The 12,156-nt window shown below is 32.1% G+C and overlaps 2 protein-coding genes across 3 annotated transcripts; both read right to left on the bottom strand.

The window, feature by feature from the left end:
* Nucleotides 1-7,422: 7,422 nt before the first annotated feature.
* LOC107909894 (26S proteasome regulatory subunit 8 homolog B) lies at nucleotides 7,423-9,768 on the bottom strand. Of its 2 annotated transcripts, XM_041098171.1 has the most exons (4): nucleotides 9,663-9,768; nucleotides 8,884-8,985; nucleotides 8,019-8,689; nucleotides 7,423-7,748 (listed from the first exon to the last, which is right to left on the bottom strand). In XM_041098171.1, exons 1-3 carry the CDS (start codon nucleotides 9,708-9,710, stop codon nucleotides 8,600-8,602), a joined length of 240 nt encoding a protein of 79 aa, XP_040954105.1. In that variant the 5' UTR covers nucleotides 9,711-9,768; the 3' UTR covers nucleotides 7,423-7,748; nucleotides 8,019-8,599. The 2 variants fall into 2 exon arrangements, with proteins under 2 accessions (XP_040954105.1, XP_016693085.2); XM_016837596.2 differs by lacking the exons at nucleotides 8,884-8,985; nucleotides 9,663-9,768 and having other exon boundaries at nucleotides 8,019-8,209.
* An 806-nt stretch (nucleotides 9,769-10,574) lies between these two features.
* Nucleotides 10,575-11,129, bottom strand: LOC107906789 (probable inorganic phosphate transporter 1-4). Its single transcript, XM_016833901.2, has 2 exons — nucleotides 10,732-11,129; nucleotides 10,575-10,578 (listed from the first exon to the last, which is right to left on the bottom strand). Exons 1-2 carry the CDS (start codon nucleotides 11,127-11,129, stop codon nucleotides 10,575-10,577), a joined length of 402 nt encoding a protein of 133 aa, XP_016689390.2.
* Between the last annotated feature and the right edge of the window lie 1,027 nt (nucleotides 11,130-12,156).

Here is a 12,156-nt window from a genome sequence, read left to right as displayed (position 1 = left end):
AACAACACCAACAACTTGACTGCCTCCGAACGTACTAACGTCTAAAGTATGAATACTATAACTAAAAGATATGAAATCGATGCGGTGTCTATAAGTATACGGGTCAAGTTGTAATATAGTTTTTACAATGAAGTAGGTAAGTACTCTAAGAATCGTACCAAAGGGAGGGGAATTACTAAATTAATTCTAACTTAAATGCAAATAGATCTAATTAGTATTTTTAACAAATTATATTACGATAAAACATAAAAGAAAGATTTTTGGATTTATATAAATAGTGAAATAGAAATAACAAAAACCTAAATAAAAAAAAACTTCAGAAAACTAATTTATAGACTTAATCAATTCTAGGCATAGGTGATTAGCTCGCTTCGATGTTCATAACTAATTCTTATTTTGAGTTTCTACTGAATTAACTAGTCATAAACTTAGTAGGATCTCTCAATATTCCACTAAACTAATGAGTCAACAAAAAACTACTTATCTCTCGACCTCACAATCCAGACCAGTTTGGGGTTAAGGTGTTCACAGATAAGCCATACCAATTTTGGGTTAATTCTAACCTAAATGACTTCCTAGGGTCGTCAAACCTAGGGTTTAAGTTCTTTCTTTCCCAAACAGCTGATCTGCCAAGAAAATCCTACATAATAATTAGTAAATCATACCTCTATTCACCAATCTCCCATAAGAGGATTCGTTCCTCATGGATCTCATGAACATAATAAACTTAAATATAAGGGTAAATATAAATAACAAATCAAGAGTAGAGTTTAGAGAATCTTGTTTGTATTAGATGAAGCGTAGAAATTCCACTGGCGTTTGATTGTATTTACAAACCACATTATTTGAAGAACACAAAAAGAAAAGAACTAAAAATAAGCCTAATGCTTAAAAGAAAGAAAAACTAACAACTAAAATTACAAAGAAAACTTAAACTATGGAAAAATCATCATCCACAAGTGTTAAATAAACCTATCTATAAAATTAGGATAGTCGTCATCCTGAACCATAGATCAACTGATGTCCTCGTGTTTAATTTCCATTGTGTGAACCAAAATGCCCTTGACTCATAATTAATCACGTATAGAACCGCTGTCGTGGCACCTTAATCTCTGTATCGCTACATTGAAGTCAGTATGCATGGTTCTAGGGTAGTTTCAGGGGTGTGTTGCGACATCCCTTGGCTGTGTCGTGACTCTAAAGGCAGTATAGCAATTCTAGCATTCTGCTCCCTATGTTCGACATCAAACGTCTCGTGTAGCAATACAACGAACAATATTGAGTTTCTAAGCCCTTGAATGGTTTCCTGCACACTTACTGAGCACGTTAGCTCACCTTTAGGTCTCATTTAGCCGCTAAGGTCAATAAAAGACTCAAAATGCACTTTTTATTGAATTTAAATTAAACTAAGAAAGCATAACTAAAGCATATTAAAATTTATCGTATTCAACATCAAATGTGAAAACTAGTTTAATCTACTACACCAAATTATGATAGATAACCTACTAAATACCAAATTGAAAATGATGCATTTGATGACCATCAGTGAGAGGAACAAGACCAATTACTGAAGTTTATCAAATGTGTAATCTGGCAGTGTTGGAACCAATTACCTTTAAAGAGGTAGCACAAGAACTTGAATAAAGAGATGCTATGAAGGAAGAGATTAGTATGATCAACAAGAATGAGACTTGGGAGTTGTTAGATAGACCAGTTCATAAGAAAGTTATTGGGGTCAAATAGGTGTTCAGAACCAAAATGAATCTTGATGGTTCTATCAACAAGTACATGGCTAGATTGGTTATCAAGAGGTATAGTCAGCAATTTGGTGTTGATTTTACTGAGACCTTTGCTACTAAAGTTTATCAGATATGTAATCTGGCAGTGTTGGAACCAGTTACGTTTAAAGAGGTAGCACAAAATCTTGAATAGAGAGATGCTATGAAGGAAGATATTAGTATGATCAACAAGAATAAGACTTGGGAGTTGGTAGATAGACTGGTTCATAAGAAAGTTATTGGGGTCAAATAGGTGTTTAGAACCAAAATGAAACTTGATGGTTCTATCAATAAGTACAAGGCCAGATTGGTTATCAAGGGGTATAGTCAGCAATTTAGTGTGGATTTTACTGAGACCTTTGCCCCTGTAGAAAGGTTAGATACCATAAGGCTGCTATTAACACTTGCAGCTCAAAAGGGTTGGAAAATACATCAAATGCATGTTTAATCAACTTTTTTGAATGGTTATTTGAACAAAGAGATCTATGTAGATTAGCTACCATAAGGCTGCTATTAACACTTGCAGCTCAAAAGGGTTGGAAAATACATCAAATGCATGTTTAATCAACTTTTTTGAATGATTATCTGAAGAAAGAGATCTATGTAGATTAGCCTCAAGGATTTCTTGTACCAGAATGTGAGTCAAAGGTATACAAACTAAAAAAGGCACTGTATGGTCTAAAGCAAGCCCCCAAGGGCACGGTATGAGAGAGTTGATAATCATCTAGCAGATTTGTGATTCAGAAGAAGTATCAATGAACCTATATTGTATGTGAAGAAGGCTAGGAATGAAACACTTCTTATTGCATCTTTGCATATTGATGATCTATCTGTGATTGGTAGCAATAATGAGTCAGTTGATGACTTTAAAAGGCAGATGCAAGTAGTGTTTGAAATGTCAGATTTAGGAGAGATGGTATACTTTTTTGGTCTGGAAGTAATTCAAACTTGTGAAGTAATTTTTATAAGCCAAAAGGCTTTTGCCATGAAAATTTTGAGAAGATATAGCATGGAAATTTGCAAGCCTACCAATACTCTAATTGCTTAATGAGAGAAGTTCATCAGTAATGAAGATTTTGAAAGAGTGGATGAGACAAGCTATAGAAGCTTGGATGGATGCCTGCTTTGCTTGATTGCATCCATGCCAGATATAATATTTGCTATAAGTTTTTTGTTGAGCTACATGCATTGCAGCAATATAATTCATTACAAATTCGCCAAAAGAGTTTTGAGTTATGTAAAAGAAACATTGAGCTATGGAGTGAAGTTTACGAAATCTGAAAAGCTTAACTTACTTGGCTACTCAGACAGTGATTGGGCGAGTTCTATTAAGGGCATGAAGAGTACCTTTAGTTATTTCTTCACTCTACGGTCAAGTGTTTTTTGCTGGAGCTCAAGGAAGCAACGATCAGTAGCACAACCAACAGCTGAAGTAGAGTATGTTGCAGCCACTACAGCTGTCAACTAGGCCATTTGGCTAAGAAAGTTGTTAATGGGCATTAAAACCACCAAATATAATTTCCTACGCTTTACCTTAATTAAATAGTAGTATAGAGTAGTAGGGTTGATCCCACAGGGACTGAGATTCCTAATTTTCCTGTTTACGTTACCTAATTTCTGAGTCTAGGTAGTTGTCGTGCCCTCGACATGTGTGTGCAAAGTTGTAAAATAAAGAAATGAGGGTTTAGTTGATAAAGAAAATAAAATAAACAAAAATAAAATAAAGTAAAAACAAAATTATGGTTGCAAAATAAATTAAGGAGATTAAATCAAATTGGTGAATCAAATATATTAATGTTTAGCCTCTGCCTTGGTACACTCGAAAATAGAACCGATCCTTGAAAAATAGATTTTCTCTTCCAAACGATAAGTTGTTATAGCGATTAATGATGCCCCAACCACTAACTTTTCCACTAACATGAGTCCACAATTTAAGATCTCGGCGGTCTTGCGATATAGAAAAGCCCAACTTAAATTAATGGCCTTAACTGTGTGGGTCTTTTAAATTCGATTACTATCTCCCTTGATGGAATCCAACTAACTTTTTTCTAATTGAACACGCCAACTTGTTCACAGGAATTCAAACTCGACAGACGACCATCTCATTTTCCCAATTATACGCCAATACAACTCCCACCAAACGTGCACTTTGAGCTAAAATTTAATCAACTTTAAGAGACTATTATGACTATCCAATATACTGAAGAAATAGCAAATGCGAATACCGTGTTGAAAGGTTTTTTTAGTGCGGGTTCATATCTTACGATTTATTTTTGAAATGATAACCGAGCTAAAGCTAAAAGAAAGTTAGTTGAGCATGAAATTAATCATGCTCTGTTGATTCATGGGAAGGAATTTAATGGTAATGATGAAGGATGGGAAGGATGAAGGACTTAGGGAGCAATTGAACCAAAACTGTGAGAAATAAAGAAAAGAAAATTAAATGGTAGATTGCTCACAATCGAAAAGAGAAAATATTTAAATTGTTTTTATTCAATTTCAGTGTGTTTTCCAAAGCCACCATACAAGGTATTCATATACATTTCATATGCTAAATTTAGCCTAATTCATCTAACAACCAATCACATAAAATCAGATTTTATATCAGGTTTTTTTCTAAATCTAGCTTTTACAAAGTCAAATAAAAAATCTGATCAACCATAAATTTCTCAAAATTTCAATTTGATCTCCTTTTATTACTTGTGCTCTAATTTAGCTCGATTTGCTTGTTAACTCAAATTTTGATACTCCAATTGTGCACCTGATAAAATTAAACAAAAATTACAGACTCAATAGAAAAAATTACCGAAATTAGGTGCGTTAAACATACAAATTCAGCTTGTTATCAACTATTGAATGATTTGAACATAAACCAAGAGGAAGCAACAAGTGTGATAATCAATCTGCTATTGTAATTGCAAAGAATCCAATATTCCATGGGAAAACAAAACACTTCAAAATAAAGTATCACTTTGAGAGAGAAGTGGAGCAAGCAAATGAGGTAACACTGGTTTATTGTAGTTCATAAGATCAGTTAACTGATATACTGACAAAGCCTCTTGGGAAGATGAAGTTTGAGAAGTTGAGGTATGATATTGGAGTTCGTAGCATGGAGGCCAATGAGGAGTGTTGTAAGATGGCCAACAATGCATCGGCGAACATGCATTGCAAACAACACAAATGGAGAACACACATGGCGAACAACACAAATAGAAAACAATCCAGTTGGCGAAGTCATATGGCGGATAGTTCTATCTCTAAGTCATATGGCAGATAGTTTGAGCATGAGAAGATTGGCGGACTCTCAATAGGCGAACTGTCTGCGAATAGTTTTTACACAACAAGCTTGGCGAATTGTTTAAGCACATTGGCGAATAGTTTAATATCGAGCATATCTACAGACAACCAAAGTGTGATCTGATTAACGATAAGGCGAGCTGTAGGATGAAGTACAAGCTGTCTTCCTAGAGTAGAAAACCGATGTTTTGGTTTAATATTTTGTTCAATTCTTATATTAAGATACTTAGTTGAGAACAAACTAAGTTGGTAATGAATTCATGTGTTTAGGTGTTGATTTCATAATCAGTTTATGTACAGGTTAAGTTTTCCTATTTCTAATATGTAAATTGGATTAATTGAATTGTTTGGAAAGCAATATATATATATTGTAACCTTTTGAAAAAAAAATTAAGAGTGTTGAAAATTAGTTCATCTTACTGGTTCCTTGTCTCATTTTGCTTTCCTCTTAGTCTCAAAACACCAACAGAAAGTATTATAATGATGATATGGATGGAAGGAGAATGTTGGGCTCAATAGAAATTAACCTCAACTTGGAGCTGTTAAAAAGAGGTTGATTATGTGGATAAATCAATCATATCAATACAAAGAAAGGATATTTAATGGAAAATCATTGAATAGTAATATTTGTTGTGACCATGCTACCAAAAAAAATAATTTTCTTTTTTCTTCTTTAAGAAGATTGAATTTGTAGATATTTGTGAAATCTCTTTGGGACAACACAAATGATATTATTTCATAATTATATAAATTGTGCAGAAAATCTCGACTATATTATTGTGTTACAAAGTAGAATATATTTTAACCATAATTATTGTTTGATAAGCCATGAAAGGGCACTATATCAATGTTAATAGTTAATTATTTTTTTAGAATTCGGTAAATTAGTAAAACTTGTTAAGAGGAGTTGTCATGTTGATCCAAATTATTAATTTGATATTTAATTTTAAGCTCAAATCTTGAATATTTCTTGCTTTTATGATGAAAAAACTTAAACTTGAGTTTTCTTTGAAAAGCATTTATATGATGGTCAAGGGAGAAGTTAAAAATGTTTGACAAGGGCTTGAGATATTTATATGAAATAAACATGTTTAAAGTAGACTTGCAACCATTTTCAATAAGATATTTTAAAATTTGGAATAATTTTGACCACTAAAATTTAGAAAAAGTATAATAAATTAAATGTTCAATTTATATTAGATATTATAATTATTTAAGTTTATTTTTTTACCTAATTAGGGTGCGTTTGGTTCGCTGTATTGGATTAGAGGTGTATTGGGATTAGAGGTGTATTGGATTAGAGGTGTAATAGCTAATCCACTGTTTGGTTGAATGTAATGGAATAGAGGCGTAATAGTAATCTTGTGTTTGGTTGAATGGAATAGAGGTGTAATAGCATAATGGAAAAAACTAAAATGACTAGAATGCCCTTAACATAAATTTGTTTTGGTAAATGATTATTGTTATTGTTATTTAAATTTTAATAAGATTATTATTATCAATAATAAATATTTTAATCATATTTAAACATAATTATTATTAAATATATTTTAATTAAAATATATAATTTAATAAAATTCTTAATAATTAGCAGAAATTTGTTTTGGTAAATTATTATTGTTATTGTTATTTAAATTTTAATAAGATTATTAATATCAATAATAAATAATTTAATCATATTTAAACATAATTATTATTAAATATATTATAATTAAAATATATAATTAATAAAATTCTTAATAATTAATATTCTTATATGAATTTACTCAAATCATAATATATGATACTATAAAATATAAATTAACATAATTATTATTAAATATATTATAATTAAAATATATAATTTAATAAAATTCTTAATAATTAATATTCTTATATGAATTTACTCAAATCATAATATATGATACTGTAAAATATAAATTAACATAATTATTATTAAATATATTATAATTAAAATATATAATTTAATAAAATTCTTAATAATTAATATTCTTATATGAATTTACTCAAATCATAATATATGATACTATAAATGAAAATTTGAAATAATTAATATTAAATATATTTTAATTAAAATTTATTGTTTAGCCTATAATAAAATGACAGAACAATAGTTACACTAATATATTGTTTGATGCAAGATATTGCATGGAGCTGTACCAAAGATATCCTATAATAATTTGTTCCACTAATGTAAGGGCAAGGACTGTTATAAAGTACATAATCTACCCGAAAGGTAAATAATTTCTCTTGATTAATATAGTAACAGCAAGACAATTATTTATTGTCACCTGTTCATAAAGTAACTATTTTAGAAGCAGTTTTAGTTTTGCCAATGACACTCTCATGAATCCAAAACTTAGCAAATATGATTTCATAAAATGTCCTCTTACCTTGTCTAGAAAAGTAGACGTGTGTAGTACTAGCCAGGCAAATAATATAATATTCTATACATTGTTCATATATTAAATCGGGTTTCCATGTTTGAATTTACCCCAAAACCGCGAAAGCACACTAAATAATAAAACATAATCACTTCCATAGCTTCCGTAAGGACATGTTTTTCTCGCTCTCCTTCTTCATTACTTTCGCCATCACCATCTCAAAATCTTCTTGTGTTACGTGGACTCTCCTTTCCCTCAAAGCAAACATTCCTGATTCCGTGCACACAGCCTGCAAAAAAACGGAATAGAGTTTTTCACAAATTATCACAAACACAAACCAGTTAAGAATCACAAGCCCAAGGCCTTGAGTCTGACTATCCAACTTATGTACTAATAAATCCTCAAATAAATCATCTCTCTATGCGGTTTGGGAGTTGGGGTAAGGGAAGGAGATAGGAAACTAGAAGAAAAGATGCTATTCACAGCTTGCCAACCATATTCTGAATGGAAGCAAGATGTCTGCATATCCAGAAGCACATCTTATTATCTGAAAACATACCTTAAGCTCTGCACCAGAAGCACCGTTCATCTTCTCAGCAATCTTCTTTAGATCAATCCCTCTCATCAAATTCATTCTTCTAGAATGTATTTTTAAGATGTCGAAACGAGACTGCATATAATTGAACAGACAATATAAGTACCTAAAGAGACATAAGATGCATTCCAGAAATAAGAGAAATTCTGGTACACCCGTAGAAGCAAACACTGCTACTATGGGACTGCTCTATTCACTGCATATTTTCATAATACCCAGAACGGGTTGAGAAAAAAAAAGACCAGGGCAAAAGAACCAGAACAAGTATGTTACTGAAAAAATTTGGCTTCTAATGTAAGATGCAATTTGAGAAATTCATTGCTCTGAATTTGAGAAATTTATACCAGTGAGAACGTAAGATGCATTTGCGTTTGACCAAAAAAAAGAATCACTTCTTTTACAACATGACATGAATGAAGAAATACGCAATGCTTGTTGTTTTCCTTCCTATTTGATGTTTTTATCATGATTGTAAGTTGTAGCGCGTCATATTAAGTAATTTTATTAAGAAAATAGATGAAGCACAGAATACTGAGACTCAAGCCTTATGCAGGAATCAAAATTGACTCACCGTCTGCCTTTCTGAACAAAGAATCTAGTGGAACAGCATATCTGCGGCAAAAACCCTCAGCAGCCTACAGTAAACAACAAATTTCATATAGGTAGAAACCAAAATAAAAAGAAAAAATGCAAAACTCCAAGGGAACTGCCAGAATCTTCACTATTGAAGTTATACAGCCCAACAACCAAAATCACCAGACAAAACATCATACTTCCTTCTTCTCAGCAGAAAAATATATAGCAAAGCATAATAAGAGGCGACCAAAACCTTTGTAGGATTTTCCTTAGGGTCAAAGGCTTTCAAAGCGGGAGGTCCCCGAACCTCAAGCTCGTTCTCTGCTTGCTTTGGACAAAGACTTTCAACAGATATCTGAAACAACAAAACAAGGCTTGGTTATCCAACATATAAAAGAATTTAAGCATCTACCTGGTGTACATGCTCATAGAGGAACTTCCACTAAATAAATAAAAGACATAACAATAAAAATTATTATATTAGCAATCTGAAATGCATCACAATAAACATTTAACAATTCTGACAAATGCATCCCTATAATACACTTTAGGTATGTCCACATGGGATGCCTTGTTATACATCATGATATTATTCAAGAGTACTTGTTATACATCATGATATCAACTTTTGCAAAGTATAATGAAGAACAAACACTTTCTCAGAGTAGTAAGAAAACGTAGAGTATGCCCTTTACGTACCTGGTTCCTTTCTATGGAAAAACAACACAATCGACCATAAGGTGCAAATCAGGCACATTGATAGCCCTTAATACACGCACATCGCCTGGGTGCACGCAGGGGTTTTTGGCATAACAGATCAAATGGCATAACATAACAGATCATTATTTCTCAACGATGCGAGTTAAACATAACAGATGAAATGGCATAACATAACCTAAATTCTATTGAAATGCAAGCCAGTTGTAAAGAAACAAGGTTGAGTCTCCTCAACTTTACCTCAAATTTATCATGAAACAAACAGAAAACCGATACAAGAGTAAAAAGAGTTTTGCAAAAAAAAGGAAATATTACCTGATAAACGTAGGGTTGAAAAGGAGTAGAAAGAAAAGGGGCAGCCATTGAATGATCTCAAATTTGAAATCAAATCCTTAAAGTTTTCGAGGTTTTAATCTGAAATCTAATTCAGAAGGGGAAAATGAAATTAAAAAACAAAATTCATTGTTCCACTTCTGTTCTTTGTCGAAGCGGTCGATGGACGAGCTGACATTGACTGGTTGTAAAGAAAAAGAAAAGAAAAGGTTGAGAGACAGACGGAGCAAATCGGCAGAAGGCAGAAGGAAGGAAGAGGAGACGCAATGGGGAAGCCAATCAGGAGGGTAAAACAGGGTGGGTAAAGGAAGCAGCACCTAAACTGAGCTTTGGGGATGTATTACGAATCGGTGGATTTCACCGATTAAGTCAGGAATGTATTACACCCGTAATATCATTACCATGAACCAAACAAGGGAATAAAAGGGGCTTAAGTGGGGCCCACCGATTAGGGGTGTATTGGCTATGCCAATACACCCAACTAAACATGCTCTTAATGTTTAGATACTCTTCATACTTAAATATTATAATTAATTAACTTTATTTTTAGGGTAAACTACAAAAATAGTCACTTTTGTTTGCCTTAGGTTACATTTTAGTCACTTATGTTTGAAATGTTACGTTTTAGTCACTTATGTTATTATTTTGTTACGAAGTGATCACTCTTCCGTTACGTTCCGTTATCTCCGTAATGGTAATCCTACGTGGCAGTCCAACTAGATTTTAAGTGCCAACTTAGATTTCCTAATGGGATGAGAATAGATTTTTAGTTAAATAAATTTAATTAATTAAAAATTTTAAACCCTAAATCTTAGTTAAAAAATCGTTCATCTCCCCTTTTTTTAGTTTTTTTTTCAGTTGACTAAGAAAGCTATTATCATCAGAATTTTTTATTCACCTACAAAAACAAAAGAGGATTCAATGGAGGGTCCAGGTATGTCTTCTTCACCGACAAATTAATGTTCTAAGACTTAAAATCAAGTGGTTGTCGATAAATTTATGTAATAAGATGAACTGCAATGATTGTAGCATGTGAAAACCAAACCAAAACCTGAAGAAGCAAAGGGTTGCCATTACACCATCTGGAGACTTTCCGAAGGAAAGTCCAGAGGCAATGGAAAAGATCACCATGAGCATCAAGGTGAGTCCATAAACTCGTTTTCGGCCTAATTTATCACCAAGCCAACCAAAGAAAAGCTGTCCAGCTAAAGTTTCGCAAAAGCCCACACCATTAACAACAGCTACAATACAAGGAGGCAAAGTTCCAGGCTTTTCAGAAAGTGCATCGAAGTAGTAAATATGACCAAGCAATTTTGTGATAAGAGAGATGCTAAAAAGGTCATAAGCATCAGTGAAGAAACCCATTCCAGCAATCACAATTGCAGTGAAATGGTACCATTGTGTCTTTCCTGCATCCAACGCATTAAGAACTCCAAGCTGGTTTGCCATTTCTGTCTTTTTTTACCTGAAACCAGATCAAATAGGAAATTAACAAAACATAGGAATTTTTAGTTTTCTCTGAATAAACAATCCCATGTCAAATAAAAATGGAAAAAGCCCCAAGTTGAACAAAAGCTAGTTCAACCATTAAAACAAACTATTTTGGCTTTTCATTCTAGGATGTTAACTGGAACATCATTTTTCCACATGCTGCAGTCATTGTAGTTCATCTTATCACATATATTTGTCGACAACCACTTGATTTTAAGTCTTAGAACATAAATTTGTCGGTGAAGAAGACATATCTGGACCCTCCATTGAATCCTCTTTTGTTTTTGTAGGTGAATGAAAAATTCTGATGATAATAGCTTTCTTAGTCAACTGAAAAAGAAAACTAAAAAAAAGGGAGATAAACGGTTTTTTTAACTAAGATTTAGGGTTTAAAATTTTTAATTAATTAAATTTATTTAATTAAAAATCTATTCTCATCCCATTAGGAAATCTAAGTTGGCACTTAAAATCTAGTTAGACTGCCACGTAGGATTATCATTAGGGAGATAACGGAACTTAACGGAAGAGTGATCACTTCGTAACAAAATAATAACATAAGTGACTAAAACGTAACATTTCAAACATAAAAGACTAAAATGTAACCTGAGGTAAACAAAAGTGACTATTTTTATAGTTTACCCTTATTTTTACCAAATTAATATTTAGATACTACATTGTATTTATTTACCAAATTAAAACTAAAAATGTTAGTAAATATATCATAAAAATATAAATTTTATAAAAAAAAATTCAAATTTAAAAATACTAAAAAAATTTTGGGATCAAACACAAAATTACCTTTTTTAAGCATTAATACTAAGATCAAAATAAAAATTAAAAAAAAAACCAAAAAGGGCTTAAATAAAGGGAAAAATATATTTTGGATTAAAATGTGACATAAGGGGTAAGAGAGGCCTTAGCTTAACAAGAGATAGTTAAATTACAAAAGCTTTGGTGAGAGTTCACCAATTAAAAGAGACACATA

The sequence above is a fragment of the Gossypium hirsutum genome, chromosome D08, assembly GCF_007990345.1.
Source record: "Gossypium hirsutum isolate 1008001.06 chromosome D08, Gossypium_hirsutum_v2.1, whole genome shotgun sequence".
NCBI classification, from domain to species: Eukaryota; Viridiplantae; Streptophyta; class Magnoliopsida; order Malvales; family Malvaceae; genus Gossypium; species Gossypium hirsutum.
Note: the sequence above shows the minus strand (reverse complement) of the source record. Positions and strands in the feature narration are given on the sequence as shown.

Coding starts and splice junctions, on each gene's coding strand:
- LOC107909894 (XM_016837596.2), bottom strand. CDS start 8,135: ATGCAGTCTCGTTTCGACATCTTAAAAATACATTCTAGAAGAATGAAT. Junction 7,749..8,018: donor CTTCTGGTGCAGAGCTTAAG/GTATGTTTTCAG, acceptor GTTTTTTTGCAG/GCTGTGTGCACGGAATCAGG.
- LOC107906789 (XM_016833901.2), bottom strand. CDS start 11,129: ATGGCAAACCAGCTTGGAGTTCTTAATGCGTTGGATGCAGGAAAGACA.